The sequence below is a fragment of the Armigeres subalbatus genome, chromosome 1, assembly GCF_024139115.2.
Source record: "Armigeres subalbatus isolate Guangzhou_Male chromosome 1, GZ_Asu_2, whole genome shotgun sequence".
Lineage (NCBI taxonomy): Eukaryota > Metazoa > Arthropoda > Insecta > Diptera > Culicidae > Armigeres > Armigeres subalbatus.
This window is the reverse complement of record NC_085139.1, coordinates 100,223,692-100,244,337: the sequence shown is the minus strand read 5'-3', so window position 1 is coordinate 100,244,337 and position 20,646 is coordinate 100,223,692. Positions and strand designations below refer to the sequence as shown.

General features: G+C 44.9%; 3 protein-coding genes across 3 annotated transcripts; 1 reads left to right on the top strand and 2 right to left on the bottom strand.

Annotated features, from left to right (window-relative positions):
- Positions 1-6,852: 6,852 nt before the first annotated feature.
- On the bottom strand, positions 6,853-8,526 carry LOC134206374 (uncharacterized protein K02A2.6-like). The gene has a single exon (XM_062682078.1). It carries the CDS (start codon positions 8,524-8,526, stop codon positions 6,853-6,855), a length of 1,674 nt encoding a protein of 557 aa, XP_062538062.1.
- A 3,316-nt stretch (positions 8,527-11,842) lies between these two features.
- LOC134206373 (uncharacterized) lies at positions 11,843-15,490 on the top strand. The gene is made up of 4 exons (XM_062682077.1): positions 11,843-12,190; positions 12,237-13,067; positions 13,217-14,110; positions 14,174-15,490. The coding sequence occupies exons 1-4, from the start codon at positions 11,843-11,845 to the stop codon at positions 15,488-15,490; spliced, it is 3,390 nt and encodes a 1,129-aa protein (XP_062538061.1).
- A 3,008-nt stretch (positions 15,491-18,498) lies between these two features.
- On the bottom strand, positions 18,499-19,901 carry LOC134202031 (luciferin sulfotransferase). Its single transcript, XM_062677166.1, has 2 exons — positions 19,323-19,901; positions 18,499-19,268 (listed from the first exon to the last, which is right to left on the bottom strand). Exons 1-2 carry the CDS (start codon positions 19,661-19,663, stop codon positions 18,629-18,631), a joined length of 981 nt encoding a protein of 326 aa, XP_062533150.1. The 5' UTR covers positions 19,664-19,901; the 3' UTR covers positions 18,499-18,628.
- Positions 19,902-20,646: the final 745 nt, after the last annotated feature.

Below are 20,646 nucleotides of genomic sequence, written 5' to 3'. Positions count from 1 at the left end.
CTTCTGCTGCGCTTTGAGGTGACAATAGCGGCGGAGACACGCTATGACACTCCTGCCTCAGCACAACCAGATCACTCACTCCCTGCCGAAGCAGCTCACGCGCTACCCTACCGAAGTAGGTACACTCCACAACTTATTCTAACACTCCACTGCCATGCCTCGAGGTGTCGATAGCGGTATGTGGGGACTAATCAACGATACTACGCTACGACACTCTTACCTTAGCATGTGCAGTCCATACTCAGACTTCTGCTGCGCTTCGAGGTGGCCATAGCGGCGGCGACTCGCTATGACACTCCTGCCTCAGCACAAACAGATCACTCACTCCTGCCGAAGCAGCTCACGCACTACCCTACCGAAGTAGGGACACTCCACATGCCAGTTGGCACTCCCTCCCTGGGCTTGTGCTTTGAAGCGGCACACAGTCGCTTTGATAGAGTCCGCTTACGGGCACTTGTGGTTTTTGGGAGGATTTTAGCAGAGCCCACTGCTAAATCCCACCACGCCCTAGGCAGTTCTCCCTAACTCGCAGACAGCTGGGGAGGGGTCGTCAAGCCCTTGGACATCATGCTGTCCCTGCTGCCCCCAAGGGCTTGTCGGTGTGTAAAAATCAATCAGTCACTGTACTGTTTGACACTAGCTGGAGGAAAGCTCACTGGCGTTCCTGGGTGAGGGGAAGGGAAAAAAGGCCTTTTCACCAGTGAGTTTTCCTCCAGCTAGTGTCAAAAAGTACAGTGATCGATTGATTTTTACACACCGACAAACCGCCATTACCGAGCCTGGAAAGCTGGATAGGGCACTAAATGTCACCGAAGGAAAAATCATTACGTTTTGACGCTAGGTACCCAACATGTTTGGGGACGATAACAATGGGAACCGCAGCCACAATCGTCCTCTATAGTTTATTACCTCTATTGTTGACATCAAGGAAGAAGCGCAGCTCTGGTCCACAAGTTCCTATATCTCACGCTTCCACGGGTCGTCCGATGACAAAAGACCGCCAGCTAAGGGTTGTGTACTTGGTGTACTTAGCTGGTAGTGCAGCCTGGGCACTGTTGACCTTTTGACATCAGCTGGAGTGAGAAGATACGCCTCAAGCGTCTGTTCACCAGGAGGTGCGGCTGAAACAGCGTCTGCCTGGTACCCAGTGGCTGATCAACGAAATGCTGTATCGCGTCAGCTATACCTAAGGTGACATATTGTCGGCGTAGCACCAAGTTAGAATTCGGAAGTCGGGACTTCCGAACCGAACTTTCTTCCGAAGTTTTATTTGTCAAACTAACTGATGCGTTGTTTAGCGCATCTTCAGGCGAATCCAGCGCACTACTTCCGAAGTTGGGAAAGTTGCCTGTATCTATATATAAATTTAATATATATAAAATATAGGTATAAATTTATTCCGGATACACAATATCCCCACCAGCGCGATGTAAGTAACACGACCCCGGTAAGGTAGCTTACTGAAGCCTCTCAAATACCACGAAAAATGGAGATAGAAGAAAAAGAGATCGTTATTTTTGGCAAACGACCCGGCAACGAAATAAGGTAAGGACTATGATTGGAAACTCGGTACCTGGAATGTCAGGACCCTAAATGAACCTGGACGAGTGAGCCTTCTGGCTCGCGAACTGTAGAAGGTTGGAGTGAACGTGGCCGCTATTCAACGTGAATTCCGAGCCGTGGACCCCACGACCAACACTGCATTCAAGTATTGCGCATAAGCCCCAAAATTTTATTCCCACCTTTGGGTTTCCGCGCCAAGCACAGCGCCATACTCGGCGACAAGGCGATAGTGGTCAAGTTGGTACTCCTGATTTTTGACAACTGATGTCAATTGGTTTGTGTAAGTGCACCGGTGTAAAAAAATAGAGCTTTTAGCTGAAAATTTAGTTGTCAAATGCACATTTTGACAGCCATATAGATGTAGGAGTGAATGAAGTGTGGAAATGCGCTGTAGTGGAAGCAATCGCGGAAGACAAGTGGCAATGGTTTCAGTGATGAAACGAAAAGTTTCAATGCAAAAGCAATATAAATAACATCTATCACAGCGGCGACAGAAAAGCAGAACATGGAGTTGGTTTCGTTGTGATGGGCAAGCAGATGAAGCAAGTGATGCGGTGAAAACCCTCTAGCGAACGAATCTGTGTGTTGAGGATACGGGGCAAATTCAACAATTACAGCCTACCTTTACGCACCGACAAACGATAAATCTGACGACGTTAAGGACACGCTTTATGAATGTCTTGATAAAGCCTATGGAGAGTGCCCAAAGAATGACGTGATAATTATTATCGAAGACGCTAAAGTCCCAAACGGAATATAACGGAACGGCGACGGAAACGGCAAATTTGACAGAAAACATATGGGCTAAATGTCAATTTTTTCGTTTCCGTCGCCGTTCCGCTGTATTGCGTTTGGGGCTTAACGCTCAGGTCGGTAGAGAGGATTTTTTCCGTCCCATAATGGATCAATCAATAAGCAAAAACTGCCGCTATGATACGAACAGATCGAGCCACCGTAGACATGTTCTGTCAAAACAACACGAATAGAAATATGCGTATACAGTGCCACCGTTGTTTTGATGCGGTGAGAGCAAAATGAGTTACCTTGATTGATCCATTGGTAGGGAGAGCTTCCCCAAGTAACCAAAAGTTCCTTTAAGAGTACGTTTTTCGCTTAAGCAGCTCGGTCAAGCTGATTCAGCGGAAAACGTACTCTTAAAGAAACTTTTGGTTACTTCGGTCACTACGCTACCAATGACAACGGCCTACGGCTAGTAAATTTCACAGCTGCCAGAGGGATGGCCATCAGTAGCATCTATTTTGCACGAAAGAATATCAGAAAGCACATCTGGAGACACCCAAATGGTGAAACTTGCAACTAGATAGACCATGTTCTGGTGGATGGGCGCCATTTATCGGATGTTATCGATGTGCGGACATTCAGAGGTCCGAACATTGACTCTGATCACTACCTCGTTGTCAGTAAAATTCGATCACGGTTGTCAACTGTAGCGAACGAAAGATCACAGCAAACGATGCGTTACAAAATCGAATGATTATCGGCGGAAGGATTAGAAGCGTGACGAACGGATAAGTACAATCAACGTTAACGACAACATTAACGATCTATGGGAGTCGATCCATGGATCGGTGAGCACAACAGCACGAGAAGTGGTAGGCACTGCACAGAGGCGATCCAGAACGGGTTGGTTCCATGTGGAGTGTCAGAGAGTGACAGACGAAAAGAACGTTGTCAGAAGCCGGATGTTGGTGTCGGGTACCCAATCGAATAGAGATCGGTTGTACAAGGAAAGCAAGAGCAGCCGAAAAACGAATCCACCACAGAAAGAAGAAAGAATATGAAGAACAAGTGATTAGCGAGGCGCAGGAAAAAGTGGAGCAGAACGATATGCGGAGGTTTTATGAGTCTGTCAATGGCGTGCGGAGAAAGACAGCGCCATCTCCCGTCATGTGCAACGACCAACAAGGAAATTTGCTAGCAGAAAAAAACCGAAGTGTCTGCCAGGTGGAAGCAACACTTCGAGACTTTGTTGAATAGTGGAAGTGACGGTGCATCGGTGAACAGAATAAATATTAGCGACGATGGACAAGCTGTGGAGCCGCCTACACTGGATGAGGTTAGAAAAGCTATTAAAGAGCTGAAAAACAATAAGGCTGCGGGGAAGGACCAGCTCCCGGCTGAACTTCTCAAACATGGCAGTGAGCAGCTTTATGAAGTTCTGCACCATATTATGTCGAAAATATGGGAAGACGAGGAATTGCCTGCTAGCTGGTTGGACGGCCTCATTTGCCCTCTCTTTAAGAAAGGGCACAGACTGGAGTGCGCCAATTACCGAGGAATAACCCTCCTTAATTCGGCGTACAAAATTATGTCCCGTATTCTGTTCAACAGATTGAGACCGCTTGAAGAGTCCTTCGTCGGCGAATAACAAGCAGGTTTTCGTGAGGGCCGATCAACGACGGATCAAATGTTTGTTTATCCTGAGACAAATCCTTTATATATTCCGGGAGTACAACTTGCAGACACATCATCTGTTTATTGATTTCAAGGCGGCCTACGATTCAGTGAAACGGAATGAATTATGACAAATTACGTTTGAACATGGTTTTCCGGCTGATTCGTATAACGTTGGACGGATCGAAATCAAGTGTAAGCGTTGCGGATGAAATATCGACGTCATTTGTTACCTTAGATGGATTAAAGCAGGGTGATGCAATCTCGAATTTACTGTTCAATATAGCGCCTAAGGAAGCGATTAGGAGATCAAAATAATTTTCTTAACCAACGTCGGTTCATTAGTGGTGGTGCTTGCGAAATAGTGCTGGATGGTGAAAAATTTGAAGTGGTAGAAGAATTTGTATATTTTGGAACATTAGTGACGTGCGATAATGATGTTACCCGCGAGGTGGAAAGGCGAATTGCAGCTGCAAACAGGGCTTATTACAGACTACGTAACCAGCTTAAGTCCCGTAGGCTGCAAACGAAAACACAATGTTCTGTATCGAACAGATTAAATAAACGTTCGTCTTGTTCGATAGGAAAATACAGAATGAATGTTTTATTGAATAAACAAGTGTAGTTGGTAACCACTGTTACTAGGTGGATCTCTGATAGGCTGGGTAGGTTGCCTCGATGTAACATCTTGAAAACCACGTGACAGCACATCTTCCCCGTAAGCTAATTCCTACTTGGAACTCGTACCATCCGACTACTTCTTGTGACGTAAACTCCATCTGCACGATAATGACCTCGTTGCGGTTGATCTGGTTGGAGTTGATCTTGTTGTACTTGTAAAGTATCATCGTCTTCTGCTGATAAGTACTCTTCATCGGGAATAGGTAATGCTTCACATACTATTTCTCCACGGGCAACTTCTTTCTCCTCGTAATCATCATAATCGTATTTCAGAATTTGATGTGATCTTCGTACTATCGTACCCAATTCCTTAGAATAGCATTCGTATAACTCATCCCTTTCTTCCGCACAACTTTGCCTTGATCCATCGTTGTCGTTCAGGATCACGATAGTCTCTTGCATATACTACCTCATCAATAGCGAAACGCACTTCCTTCTTCCGCTCATTAATTTTCCAAGTCTTCGCAAAATGGTTTACATTTGGATCTCTTCGTAGAACATCGAATCGGGTTTTCATTTCTCGTCCAAACATTAGTTTAAACGGCGTCTCGTTCGTGGTGCAATGTGGTGTAGCCCGATACATCTGAAGGTGTGCATTCATTACTGTTGAAAGTGATTTACCACGAATGCAGTTATCCAATAACATTTTCTTCACAGCATATTTGAAAGTATTGACAGCATTTTCTGCAGCACCATTTGAGCAAGGACTATACGGTGCTGACGGTAAATGACGAATTCCTTCATCGCAAAAATCGCCGTAAAAGACCTTCCATTATCAGAAACCAGGGTATCACAATTACCAAATCTTGCAAAACAATCTTCCAGCTTCTCAATTGTTTCTTCAGTAGATAGTGAACGAACCAAGTAGCATTCAACCCACTTAGAGTAACTATGAGTGACGATTTCAGGAACAAGTGATCGATATGAATCCTTTCAAACGGACGGGAACATAACTTCCAATCGATGAGTTTTTAGCATCTGGTCTATACTGGATACAAGCTTCACATCTTTTTCCCATGTCTTCTATTTTCTTGGCGATACTTGGCCACCAGAAATAGTTTCGAGCCAACGAGATGAGCCACGATGAGTTGAATGTAGTTCTCGCAGCAAAAAAATACCTTAGCTTCATAGGTGCTGTAATACGGTGCCCCACATAAGAACGCCTTCTGCAACAACGAGTTCGTCCTTACGAACATAATATTTCTTCAATTCAGGATCGTCAACTTTACCTGGCCATCCGGTCTTAACGTAATGCACTACACAGCTTATTACATGATCCCGCCTTGATTCAATTATAAGCTGTTTCTGTTCGACCAATGACCTTGTTTCAGATTCAATATACTGCAGAAACATAACTTCTTCATCATCTTCAACTTCATCGTCACAGCATTGAACTGGTGATCGAGACAAGAAATCAGCTACTTTGTTGCTAACTCCTTTAATGTACTTGATCTCATATTCGTAATTTGCCAGGAAAACAGCCCAACGTTGTAACTTTCCGAACACCATATCCGGAATTCCCTTTCGTCCAAATAACGACACAAGTGGTTGATGATCCGTCAAAATCGTGAAGCTTTTTCCAAGAAGATAACTGCTCAATCTTCGAACCGCATAATAAACAGCCAACGCTTCCATATCCAATGGAGAATAATCTTGTTCGTGAGATTTGAGAACTCTTGAAATGAACGTTATTGGCCGTTGACTACCATCAGGAAACACTTGTAAGAGTACAGCTCGATTCCTTTGCCAGACGCATCGGTAATTAACATAACTGGCAATTCAGGATTATACGGCACCAGCACATTATCCGAACATAATATCTGTTTTACAGTTTCAAACGCCACGTCACATTCAGAAGACCAATCATACCGTTTGTCCTTCTTAAGTAATTGATACAAAGGGCTCAGTATTGCTGAGATGTTCGGAATAAACTTCGAATAATACGTTACCATTCCGAGAAATTCTCTTAGTGCCTTGACATTCTCTGGTCTTGGAACATCCATTATAGCGCGAACCTTTTCCGGATCCTTATGCAGTCCATCACCGTCAATAATGTGTCCCAGAAATTGCATTCTTTCTTTGAAAAACTCACATTTCTCACGATTTAGTCGAAATCCGGCTTCTAAAAGCTTACTCAACACTCTTGCTAAATTCTTGAGATGTTCGCTTACAGTTGCACCAGTTACTAAAACGTCATCCAAGAAATTGATACACATTCCTGCATTCCTGCAATAACTTTTCCAGAACTTCTTGAAATATTGCACAGGCTGGTTTAGTACCAAACGGCAAACGGTTCACATAATATATTCCTTTGTGAGTACTCCATGCCAACATTTTTCTCGATTCTTCCTCAAGCTCTAGCTGATTGTACGCCGATTTCAAATCCAGTTTCGAAAATAACTTTCCACCTTGCAACGCGTCGAACAAATCTTCCACAACAGGCATAGGGTATCGCTTATCTTCCAGAAACGGGTTGACAGTTACTCGATAATCAGCGCACAAACGAATTGACTTGTCTTTCTTTAAAACAGGAACTAACGGGGTTCCCCACTCAGCAATCTCAGCCTTAGTAATAATACCAGTCTTCTCTAGTGCGTCCAGTTCCTCTTCAACCTTAGCTTGAAACGAAATCGGTATTTTTCGAGGCTTAACAAACTTCGGTACAGCATCAGGTTTCAATAGCAAGTTGATCTTTGAATGCTTATAACAACCCAATGATCCATCGAACAATTCTTGATATTCATTCAAAATAGTTTTCAGTTGAACTTCCTGACAGTCACTCGACTCCGTGTCAAGTTTGTTTAACCGCAAGTGAAGCAACTCTCCAATAAAATCACGTCCAATCAACGGATTGCGCCCTCCTTCAATTACCACAATTTGACCAACCGCTTGTCGACCTTGATAACATAAAACAGCTTCAAAAGCTCCCTTCGGTGTAGCTTCACCTCCTGTATAGAACACCAACTTCCCACGGAACGGATGAAGTGTAAATTCTCCGAAATTATTGCGGTAAAACGTCTCAGAGATAATCGTTATTGGTGATCCAGTATCCATTTCAAATCTTGTCATTCGTCCATTAACTGCAATATCCACGTAATACGGCTCAGAACAGCTAACAGAGTTGACTTCCAAGTGGTTGACCGTTTGCTCCTTCTTGAAAAACGCTTTCTGTTTCTTTGGACAAACCACGGCAATATGGCCTTTCTCTTTGCAAATCTTGCATACATAACTTCGATACTGACAACTTCTAAAATCATGGTTATTCTTTCCGCACGCAAAACATGTCGCCGAACTAACTTTCTTCGCCGGCTTCGAACCATAACTTGTCTTCTTCTCGTTAATCTTGTTAACTTCCAGCAATGTTCGGTTTTTTAATGTGGCTTCCCTTTTCACCGCAATCTTGAGCAAATTCTCCAATGAAACATTGTCTTCCTCTTCACACAACCGTTCAAAAATCGGACCGGGTTGTAGTCCCGTCACAAAAATGTTCTTCAGTGCATGGTCCAAATGTTCTTTAAAATCACAATTCAAGGATAGTTTCTTCAAGCGAACGTACCATTCTTGTACGCTTTCTCCAGATTCTTGCCTTGCTCTATAAAACGATGTTCGCTCCCGATAAGTAATTATCGCCGGACAGAATCTTTCCTTCAACAACGCACACAGCTCTTCATAGGACTTAGCATTTGGTTTCTCTGGATGGCAGATGTTCTTTACCGTTTGATAAACTTCTAGCGAAATCGAGGTAAGAAGTATAGCGGATCTACGCTCATTTTCTAAATCCACGGCTAGGAAATATTGCTCTAAACGTTCTTGATACATCTCCCATTGATCTCCAAAAGAAAACTTGGGCGGAGCAAATCCTTCCATTTTGCTTGTAGGTTTGAAATCCTTTCGTCGCCAATTGTTCTGTATCGAACAGATTAAATAAACGTTCGTCTTGTTCGATAGGAAAATACAGAATGAATGTTTTATTGAATAAACAAGTGTAGTTGGTAACCACTGTTACTAGGTGGATCTCTGATAGGCTGGGTAGGTTGCCTCGATGTAACATCTTGAAAACCACGTGACAGCACACAAAACTTTATTGCAACTCTATTGTATTTTTTATCCGGGTTGTCCAAGATTGGTGAGATATTTGCGTTTTGTAGTATTCGTTTAAATTGTTTTAAAAAAAATAATAAAACGTTTGCAGTTGTTGAATGTTAAACGTCCCAACTACTCCCACGAACCATGAACGCAGCCAACCCAGCCATCACTACATTACCCCATGGAAGGAGGACAGTGCTGCCGCTACTTAGCACCAGGGACGCCGAAGAACATCGAATGGGCGGCCATGGGGGTGGCGAACTAGGTGGTCTGCATGTGGCGGAATTCAAGGACGACAACGGGTCAACGGCCATAGGCTTGGGGTCAACGGTCACAAGAATAACAAATCTGTTGGCGAACGTTCGCCAGCGCGCCTCTACGTTTTGGATCTCTTTATGTGATCGGCAGCTGTACCCCTCACGATAAGCAGGTAGGACCGGACTGAGCTGACAGAACCTACACTGTCGCAGCTGTGAGTCAGGTATTGGTATGAAGGATGAAGGCAAACTAGAGTAGAGCAGAGAAAAAAGTTATATCTCGTTGTTATTACGGCAGGCATGCTAACGTGAAGCAAGGAAATTTAGAAATAATCAGTGAATTATTTATCGTTATAGCTATTTGATTAAGTGAACCTTTAAAGGTATTATTGTGAATTATTTGATATATGAATTCCCCTAATCTAAACTGATTATCAGGTAGAATAGCACCAAAAGATCTACGTACCCTTAACCTAAAATACTATATGGATCCTTCGAACTAAGTTGGTACACTATTTAACTAACTAAAAGCCATCAAATATTATAGATTAACAATCTACAATATTTGAAGCCATGCAATTACTTAAAATTACCCTAATATTATAGTACGGAGAAATAGTACGTTAGAAGTGCAGACTTGAATACGAATCGACATACATTAGACTGGTTCACGGACTGACATTGACTGGACACAGAAACGGGACTAAACGTGAGTTACAATTACTTATTATCTTACCTTCTACAATGAGTCTTAATTGGTAATGGGAAAAACTGATAATGAGAAAAATTATAACAAATTATGTACACTACAACGAGTTCCTACAATTGCAGGAAAATAATAACTCCCCTTACCGTAAACCCCAAGCAACGGTCGTTTTATTCCGGGGTTATTATTTTGGAAAACTTCCCCTGTTGGCAATTTCCAACAATTTATTATTTTCGTTTATATTGTGTCGCCAGCACTAAATTGTATTCCGACTCCCGACGTTTTACTTCCGAACTTACTTCCGACATCATGAACGTCAGAACAAAATTTGAATTTGCTACCAAAACATTGTCGGAAGAGCGTTCGGAAGTGTGGAAATCGACTTCCGAACTTCAATTTGGTGCCAGCGACAAAAAAGCTCGATTTTGTGACAGATAACACCGTGCAGTGCTGCATATTTATTTTATTTTTCCGTGTGAATCTCGTCGGAAGTGGGCCTTGCTGCCAGTTCATCAGCGTCATATAAACAGTTTTAGTCTAAATGCACAATATACGAAAACGAATTTCGCATCGAATCCGAATCGGTCATGTCAAGTCGAACCCTACGGTCACGAAGAGTGGTTGGTGAGGCAAAAAGTGCAAATCTAGGAGCAAATGCTGGTGTGCAAGTGGTGGTCACGGCTGATCCGGAGGAGTCTCATCCCGGAAGAACATGCCAGGTGTGTCGTGGACTGGATTCAGCCGAAATGGTGCAATGCGACGTGTGTTCTAAATGGCATCACTTCCAGTGTGTAGGAGTCACGCAGCAGATAGAGAATTTTCCCTGGAGTTGTGCCAAATGCGAATCTGCGAAAGGTGTCCAGGAAACCAGTTCTACTGCGGCTTTTCTTCAGCAACGAGGTGGTCCATCGTCCAAATCGAACCAGCAGCATCCACAGCAACGACATCAGCCGCAGCGACCTGAGATAACAGCTAGTCAACTAGGTTTATCGCTTGCCGCCAACGAGTCAAACCAACCCAAGGGAGCAGATCAAGTACCGTTCGTCAGTTCGCTGCAGTGGATTGTGTCTCCGTCTCGAAACGGAACCAAGGCCTCATCGGTGTCTTCAAGTCGTTCTTCACAAGCTCTCGCTAAGTTAAAGCTTCAAATGCTGGAGGACATGCGGAACGTCGAGCGGTGTGAAGCAGAGCGACAGCGAGCAAAAAGGAAAGGACATTCTTGGAGCAGAAATATCAACTGTTGGAGCAAGCTATGAGTGAAAACGGCTCTTCTAAGAATTGATCATTGAGCAGAACGCAGAACTGGATCGCATCTACGAACGCGGCCCGCGGTGTGCCCATCGCCTCTAATGTTGAGAGCCAGGTCGAACCAACCATGCACACTGGTAAAATGCAACTATTGAACCCAGCAGTTGCACGGATTGGTAGTACTCGCTCATCGCTACCAGAGCCTAATCCCCCTGATCCATTCCCAGCACCGGAGTCCATGCTGAGCTACAACGTAGATCCACCGGCTTTGAGTGCCGGAATGCAACAGTTAGCTCTCGGCACAACAAGTCAAGCTCCGTTACAGGAACAGTATCAACCCATCCCAAGGGTTGAACCTTCGCGACGAGTTTCCATGGCACAGTTGCCTTATTCAGGTAGAATGGCTGCACCTACCATCGTCCACAGCTCAGAAGTAGATCCGTTGCATCGGTTCTCACGTAACCCACCGGTTCCAGAGTATCAACGATTTGTCCCAGTCTCGAACCGGCATTCGGTTCATCAGCAAAATCATCCTCATTCATCTACGTTGCGAGGCCACCAACTCTACAATCAAGATCAAGAGGAAATAGCTGAACCGTATTCGATCCCACGTCAGCAGTTGGCCGCCCGACAAGCTATTTCAAAGGATCTTCCAACCTTTTCTGGAAATCCAGAAGAGTGGCCTCTGTTCCTATCTACCTTCAACAGCACCACCGCTCTGTGTGAATTCCAAAGAGGAAAATATCGTCCGCTTGCAGCGAAGCTTAAAGGGTCCAGCGCATGAAGCAGTCAAAAGCCGGCTGCTACATCCATCGAACTTCAGCGAGGTTTTGTCGACGCTCAAAATGTTGTTTGGGCAACCGGAGGGGATCGTCCATTCCATATGATGTCTAAAATCAACTTTCTTCCCGCATTGAGGGAGGACAAATTAGAAGCCATCGTAGATTTTGCTTTCAGCGTTGAAAACTTCTGCGCAACCGTCGACGCATGTGGATTGGAAGAATACTTCTACAATATGACCTTCCTTCATCAACTCGTCAATAAGCTTCCACCATCGATCAAGTTAAATTGGGCGCAGTACCGATTATCGCTGCCTACGGTCAATATACCGTCTTTCAGCAGCTGGATCTATTCTCTAGCAGAAGCTGCTAGCGCTGTTACCATTCCGAACACCACACTCGAATCCAAAACTCTGCTTAACGACTCACGCACAGCCAAGAACAGCAACTTCTTCGTCAATGCTCACACCGAGGAAGTATCGAAAGTCCATCGCTTCGTAGCGCTATTCCAACGCGAAAACTGCAGCCGATAGCTGCCTAGTTTGCAAAGCAAGCTGCAAATCGAACACCAAATGCAAACGTTTCCTGGAGTTCTCTCGCGATTCTCGCTGGGCGACGGTTCAAGATCTAGGGCTCTGTCGCCGGTGTCAGGTGTTGTTCCGCTACCTACCCGTAGTGCTTCACGGTAAACACCGATCAATTGAAACATTCGCCTTCCTGGACGACGGCTCCGAGCTCACCTTGCTCGACAAGGAACTGGCGGATGAGCTGCAACTTGAGGGAGATGCGGCCCCGCTATGCTTGCTTTGGACTGGAGGAGCGAAGCGTCGAGAGGACGACTCAAAGAATGTCAAGCTTGAGATATGTTCAAAACACGACTCCAAGATGTACACCATGCAAGGGGTACGCACAGTTGCTGAATTACTCCTTCCGACACAGTCTCTCAATGTCGAAGAGTTGTCTGAGCTATATCAACATCTCAAAGGTCTTCCGATCACCTCCTACCAAGATGTCCGGCCAAGAATTCTCATCGGAATGAAGGATCAGCACCTCAGCCTTGTTAAAAAGAGCCGCGAGGGTGCACTGCACGAGCCGATCGCTGTAAAAACCCGGTTAGGTTGGACAATTTGTGGTGGAGGGAGTCAGAATAACGCCACCAATTTAGTACACTCTGTGTTTCACATCTGTGCCTGCAGCCCGTCTTCGTACGAGGACCTACATAAAATGATGAAGGAATACTTCGCAGTAGACAGCCTGGGAGTTGTTCAGCCGAAGAAACGTCTCGTCTCAGCAGAAGAAGAGCGAGCGCAGAATCTGCTCGAAGGCCGCACAGTGCTGAAAGGAAAACGCTACGAAACTGGCTTGTTGTAGCGCTACGACAATGTTCGGCTGCCGGACAGTTTTCCGATGGCCCTCCGACGATTGCAGTGCCTCAAGAAAAGAATGGATAAAGACTTCCAACTATCGATTTCGTCAAAAAGGGCTATGCGAGGAAGGTCACCGATGAAGAACGTTCCAAAAACTTCCCCCGGACGTGGTATCTACCTATATTTCCGGTAACGAACGCCAATAAGCCAGGCAAGATCCGAATGGTGTGGGATGCCGCTGCAGTAGCCCACGGAATATCTCTTAATTCCGCGCTACTCAAAGGACCGGATCAACCCAGCGAGCTGTTTACCATACTGGTACAATTCCGTGAAGGCCGGGTCGCTTTAACTGGAGATGTGCGCGAAATGTTCCTGCAAGTGTTCATGCGTCCGGAAGACCAGCAATGTCAGCGGTCTCTCTGGTATGACGAAGATGGGACCCTCTTTATATACGCTCTCCGAGTGATGAACTTCATGGCGTGCTGCTCCCCTAGCAGCACTCAGTTCGTGAAAAACCTAAACGCCGAGCGCTTCAAGGGGGACTATCCAGCGGCGGTTGAAGTGATCCAGAAACGGCACTACGTTGATGACATGCTAGTGAGTGTGGCAACAGAGAAAGAAGCTGTCGAACTCGCATTGCAAGTGAAGGAGGTACACGCAGCTGGTGGCTTTGAAACCCGTAATTGGATCAGCAACTCCAAACGTGTCGCTGAGGCCTTAGAGGAGAAGAACACTGAAGAAAAGAACCTCGATCTTTCACCGGAATTAGCCACGGAGAAGGTGCTTGGTATGTGGTGGTGCACCGACGTAGACACCTTTACCTACAAGGTTGGGTGGGACCGATACGGCCGAGCGCTGCTGGAGGGCCAACACCGGCCAACAAAACGACAAATGCTGCGTGTACTTATGTCCGTGTTCGATCCGCTTGGGTTAATTGCCCAATTTCTAATGTATTTGAAAATACTGCTTCAGGAAGTCTGGCGCTCCGGCATCGGCTGGGATGACCAAGTCAATGAAACCATTTTCGAAAGATGACAAACCTGGCTCAAGATCCTTCTTACAATCGAAAAGATCAGCATTCCTCGGTGCTACATCAGCGAGTCAAGCATCCACTACGGAGACATACAGCTTCACACATTCGTAGGTGCAAGTGAAAACGGTATCGCGACTACCTGCTACTTACGATTCAACCATCAGGATGTTGTCGAGTGCAAAATAGTCGCCGCCAAAACCCGAGTCGTGCCGTTGAAATTCCTCTCTATACCTCGCCTAGAGCTTCAGGCGGCCCTGATCGGCTCTCGACTTGCCCGAACACTCTCCGAATCCCTCACGATCCACATTTCTCGTCGAGTTTTCTGGTCTGATTCCCAAGATACCCTGTGCTGGATCAGATCTGACCACCGTCGTTACTCACCATTCGTAGCGTTTTGGGTTAGCGAAAATCTCGAGCTGCCGGAGATGGCCGAATGGAGATACGTTCCCACCGATCTGAACGTTGCGGATGATGGAACAAAATGGAAAGGACTTCCAAATCTGAAGCCCACAATTTCTGTATCTCACGGAAGATCATTGGCCACGCACGTCGAAAGGCTCTCAAACTACCGACCCAGAACTTCGTCCCAGTGCAATGACACATTTAATTTTTCTGATCCCATCTTACAAGTGAACGACTTCTCCAATTGGGGTCGATTAGTTCGAGTTGTTGCATTTGTACAACGTTTCTCCAACAACTGCAAATTGAAACGCTTGAAGCAGACTATTATAAGCTGCCCTCTTTCCAGCTCAGAAATAAGCTCGGCTGAAGCATATCTACTACGCCAGGTGCAGTTGGAAAGTTATCCCGACGAAGTCACTTTTTTTCAACAATCGCAGCACGAGCCAACAGCACTTAAAACACCGTTACCAAAAACAAGCCCGCTGCACCAAAAATCACCTTGGCTGGACCAGAATGGAGTTTTACGAATGCGAGGCCGCATCACCAACTGCGATTACGCAACTGAAGACGCCAAAAATCCAATTATCCTTCCACGTGACCACCCAACCACCAAATTAATTATTGCACATTTCCACCAAAAATTACACCATCAGAACCACGAGACCGTAATCAACGAAATTCGACAGAAATACAGTATTCCGAAGCTGCGCACAGCCTTCATCAACGTCCGAATTAACTGCCAACGCTGCAAGAACCACAGAGTCGATCCAAAAGTGCCAATCATGGCGATTTACCAGCAGCTCGATCACATGCCTTCGCAGCCCCTTCACCCTGTCGGCGTGGATTTTTTCGGATCATACGAGACTGTCGTCGGTCACCGATCAGAAAAGCGTTGGGTATGCTGGCCACTTGCCTTTATACAACCCGCGCAATTGAAGTCGCCCATTCACTAACCACCGTTTCATGCGTTATGGCTCTGCGCAACAACATCTCGCGAAGGAGGAGGCCTAGAGCCTTTCACAACGATCGAGGCACAAGTTTCGTAGGGGCCAACCGAGAAATCAAAACAGCGGAGGGTACTGTCGATCATGAAGAAATAATGAAGGAGTTTGTGGATGCAGAAACCAGTTGGCATTTTCTTCCTCCTTCCTCGCCGCATATGGGCGGCAGTTGGGAGCGCCTCATCGGCTGCGTGAAAAAAAATGATGGCCATTCTCCGAACAAGAAACTTGACGGATGAAGCTGTGGAATCTGTTAACAGAAGTGGAGAACACCGTCAACTCCCGACCTCCGACACATGTTCCCGTAGAAGACGACTCAGCACCAGCTTTTACGCTCAACCACTTCTTGGTTGGGTCGTCTAATGGAGTGAAACCGCTGTGCACTATGGATGATAGTGGTACGGCTCTACGCCAATGCTGGCGATTATCTCAACTTCAGGCCAACCGGTTCTGGCAAAGATGGGTCAGCGACTATTTGCCTGAGATAACTCGCCGCACGAAGTGGTTTACGGACACCAAGCCGATAGAAAACGACGATGTGGTGATAATTATCGACCCTAGATTACCCCGGAACTGTTGGCCAAAAGGCCGAGTAATCTGCATTCATCCTGGGCGGGATGGCCAACCTAGATCAGCGACGGTGAGGACAACCTGCGGCATCTACGAGCGACCGGTAGCCAAGTTAGCCGTGCTAGACGTACGGCGCGTTACGGATTAAGCTGGCATAGCGGCCATCGTACCTGGGGGGACTGTTGGCGAACGTTCGCCAGCGCGCCTCTACGTTTTGGATCTCTTTATGTGATCCGCAGCTGTACCCCTCACGATAAGCAGGTAGGACCGGACTAAGCTGACAGAACCTACACTGTCGCAGCTGTGAGTCAGGTATTGGTATGAAGGATGAAGGCAAACTAAAGTAGAGCTGAGAAAAAAGTTATATCTCGTTGTTATTACGGCAGGCATGCTAACGTGAAGCAAGGAAATTTAGAAATATTCAGTGAATTATTTATCGTTATAGCTATTTGATTAAGTGAACCTTTAAAGGTATTATTGTGAATTATTTGATATATCCAAAAGATCTACGTACCCTTAACCTAAAATACTATATGGATCCTACGAACTAAGTTGGTACACTATTTAACTAACTAAAAGCCATGCAATTACTTAAAATTACCCTAATATTATAGTACGGAGAAATAGTACGTTAGAAGTGCAGACTTGAATACGAATCGACATACATTAGACTGGTTCACGGACTGACATTGACTGGACACAGAAACGGGACTAAACGTGAGTTACAATTACTTATTATCTTACCTTCTACAATGAGTCTTAATTGGTAATGGGAAAAACTGATAATGAGAAAAATTATAACAAATTATGTACACTACAACGAGTTCCTACAATTGCAGGAAAATAATAACTCCCCTTATCGTAAACCCCAAGCAACGGTCGTTTTATTCCGGGGTTATTATTTTGGAAAACTTCCCCTGTTGGCAATTTCCAACAAAATCATTAGCCTGATGATTGTCGCAAGGAAAAGTTGATTTGAGAGGCAGAAAAAGTTATTGAGATAGCAGAGAAAAGTTATAGAAGTTGAAAAATTGAAGAAGTTGGTAGAAGAGATTTGTGTTCCCCATGGTGCCACCAGAACCTCGTAGTTTTTGTTTTAAAATTCCCCTCGCGGTTTTATTATAAAACGCCATCGCGGTTTCCCGCCGTTATAAAACCCGATTCCTGCCCTAGGAGAGTGTGTCCACCAAGTGCGCCATAAAACCAGGTTTTTCCCAGTACGTCCACGGACTGCTGAAGCCTCGAGTTCATCACTACACTCGAGGGGTGCACGACACAGGCAGAGGGTCCACGAGAGGTTGCAGCCCACCGAGAAGTAGCTGCGGCCACCCCTGACCCAGCTGCAGAAACCGAAAAGGTAGCGGAAGAGCAGTGCGGGGGGCGAAGATCGAACAAGAAAGTGTTGATTGAAGTGAAGAAGTGAGGAAGAGAAAGATAGGAGGTAGAGATAAGAAAGGTAGGAGGTAGGGATAAGAAAGTGGGAGGTGTCGTCCGGTGTTTGATGACGGACGCAGGAAAAAGTAGGACGTCAAGGCCGAAATAAATTGTGCACGAAATAAAGTGGGAGTTTTTCACGAGACAACTCAATTGTTTTTCTTTCGCGGAGTGTCACGAGAGTAGAGCCGACCCTGAGACTTGTAGGAGGGGGTCTCACGAGTGCTGGGAGTAACACGACCTTGGCCCCTGTGAGTTACAAAATAAAGCTTAGAATCACCCGCGATAGTGTGCTGAAGACACCAAAACTCTAGAACGTATACACTGAGTACTAGAGGTTTTGTCCAACGAATACAGCGATCTGCCCCAGTGTGCGGCGTGGTCCTGGGTCGAAAGAAAGCCCTACTTAATACGTTTAAGAAAAGCTCGAGGTCATGAGAATCGGTCACCGCATTACTGAGAACGAGCACTTTGAAGGAGGTGAGTGTTGTTCCGGCCTTTTAAGGGTCGAAGAAAGCAAATCGATCTATTATTACTCGATAATTATAATTATACGCTATCGCTTCAAAAATTTAGAGTAAAGTCAGACATGCATGAATAAGAACACATTTAGCTGCCCATTACAAAACAATCCAACAGTTACGCATAACGGCGCCTGCATAATCTAATGCTTTATGCACCGTTAACGTCTGCAAAGAAAATGCATACAAGTTGGTGATTGAGTAATAACACTGTGTTGCGAAAACAAAACAAAAACTGGTTCAACATCTTGCGACTTGTGTTCACTGTAGTTAGAAATTTATAGAAAATAATCAAATTTAACCCGTACTTTGCCAAGACACTATTTTGTCGTACGATCGTATGTCGTATGTCAACATTAAAAATTATCAAAAGATAATTTCGAAAATTCAAAACATTTGCCATACCGTGTTATCACTTTAGAATTGAAAAGCTAGTTGTTTATCTGGTCTGATTCTTTTGCCTTTTTATTAGCAACACCAATGCACCCGTGCAATATTAAGTACCTTACAACTAATGAGCTAAAATGCACAACAATAAAATATCAAATTAACACCACGCACATCGCTATTCATATTCAAACTCCAGTCCCGTTCCGTCGAAGTGTTCGCTAATCCAAGCATCGAACCGGCGCGATAGTTCCTCACTCATGTGATTCTTCCAGTCCCCGATCGCTCCCTTTCGGATGAACTTAACACCGGCTTTGTCATCGATCTGGGCCGAATTCTTCATCAGCGGTTCCATGTTGACGGCTGGGTTCTTCTGCATCCTGTCGAACTGCAGATGATCGCACAATTTTTGAACATCGTCGTCCGTGAAGTAACGACCAACGTTCATGAACTCAGCGGTTTGGCGTATCACCGTTGGGAGTTTTCGCTTCATGTCTTCGTACTTGAGAAACAGGATATTGGGCTGATTGCGTCGTTTCCAGAACGAGAGCATATGGGCCCACATCGGTCCAATGGGTGCGTTGTCCGCCAGAAAGATCTCGCAGAAGTCCTCAAAGCTCCCATCGGTTTGGTGAATTAGCTGGCAGTAGTAGTAGTAGGATACGCACAGATCCTTAGGATTTCGGGCGATGTAGATCATTCTGGGCCGCACCTGGTCCATTTGATTCGGCAAAAGCTGCCAAGGTAGATGGCACTTGGCGAACCGTGGACTGGGCATGTTTTCCACGCACGTTACTGAGTTGACCTTTTTGTGTTCCCTGTAGAAGAGCGCCTTAATCAAATCATTACACCAAGAATCGCAACCTACTTACGTAACAAAATCCTCAACGCTGCGATCTTCGGAAAATATGGCGGAGAGTTCCAGTAGAGGTGTCCGAACTTGCTGGATGTTTTTGGCTCCCTCGTAGTCCAGATTGTTTCCCAGCAGCCAAATCATTTCCTGAGCCCAAGTCGAGCCCGCCCTCGGATAGGACATCAACCATACGTCATCCTCTCGGATTTCGAAGTTTTTAATGTCTTCGCCAATTTGTTGGAACTTCCTGGGCATCATCACCCGGCCTGGATAAACCTCAACCAGTGCATTATCGGTGCGGAAAAATCTGTCCAAGTGTTGTTGTAGATTTTGATTCACTTGACGGTATTCCAGGTTCATGTTTAGGCTGATTTCCAAGAAGTTTATTAAGATTTTTGGTTTCAACTACATTCGCTCTTCACTGTCCCTCGAAGCGAACTGAAACTCGCGCGCCAATTTTCCACCCCATACTGTTTCAGGGAAATGGAATTGTTAACGACGACGCTCGGCGGTTGCACCAACAGCTCCCCCCAGCACTCGACTCAATGGGCTTTGGGTTTAGATGGGTAGGAAAATGGTGTGCGAACATATGCCAAAGTTGGTCACTGCGGTCGTATCGCGACTTGTGAGTGGTGGGAAAATGGGTCGTGTTTCGGCCGAGACTCTAATGGAGGAAATGAATTAGAAATGAGTAGCTGCAACTCGACGAGAACTTGTTTTTGTCTGGTTCGATGGAGAAAGTGAATGGCGCTTGGTTCGGTGTAGGAGTTCAAAGCACAAGTTTATGTCATCCTGGTGCGCAGAAGTTTTTTGTTATGTAAGATCATGGGAAAAGTTGTCTCATAGGTAGATAGATTCCTAATTTAAGTTTTAATTGAACAAACTAATCAATTTATTAATGTGTTATTCAGTTCGGTTCTCAGAAACCAGATCAGAAAATCAGAAAATCAGAAAATCAGAAAATCAGAAAATCAGAAAATCAGAAAATCAGAAAATCAGAAAATCAGAAAATCAGAAAATCAGAAAATCAGAAAATCAGAAAATCAGAAAATCAGCAAATCAGAAAATCAGATATCTGAAATCTGAAATCTGACATCTGAAATCTAAAATCAAAAATCGGAAATCGGAAAACAGAAATCGGAAATCGGAATTAAGAAATCAGAAATCAGAAATCAAAAATCAGATTTTCAAAATCAAAAATCAGAAATCGGAAAATCAGAATTTCAAAATATTAGAAAATCAGGAAATCAAAAATCAGAAAATCAGAAAATCAGAAAATCAGAAAATCAGAAAATCAGAAAATCAGAAAATCAGAAAATCAGAAAATCAGAAAATCAGAAAAT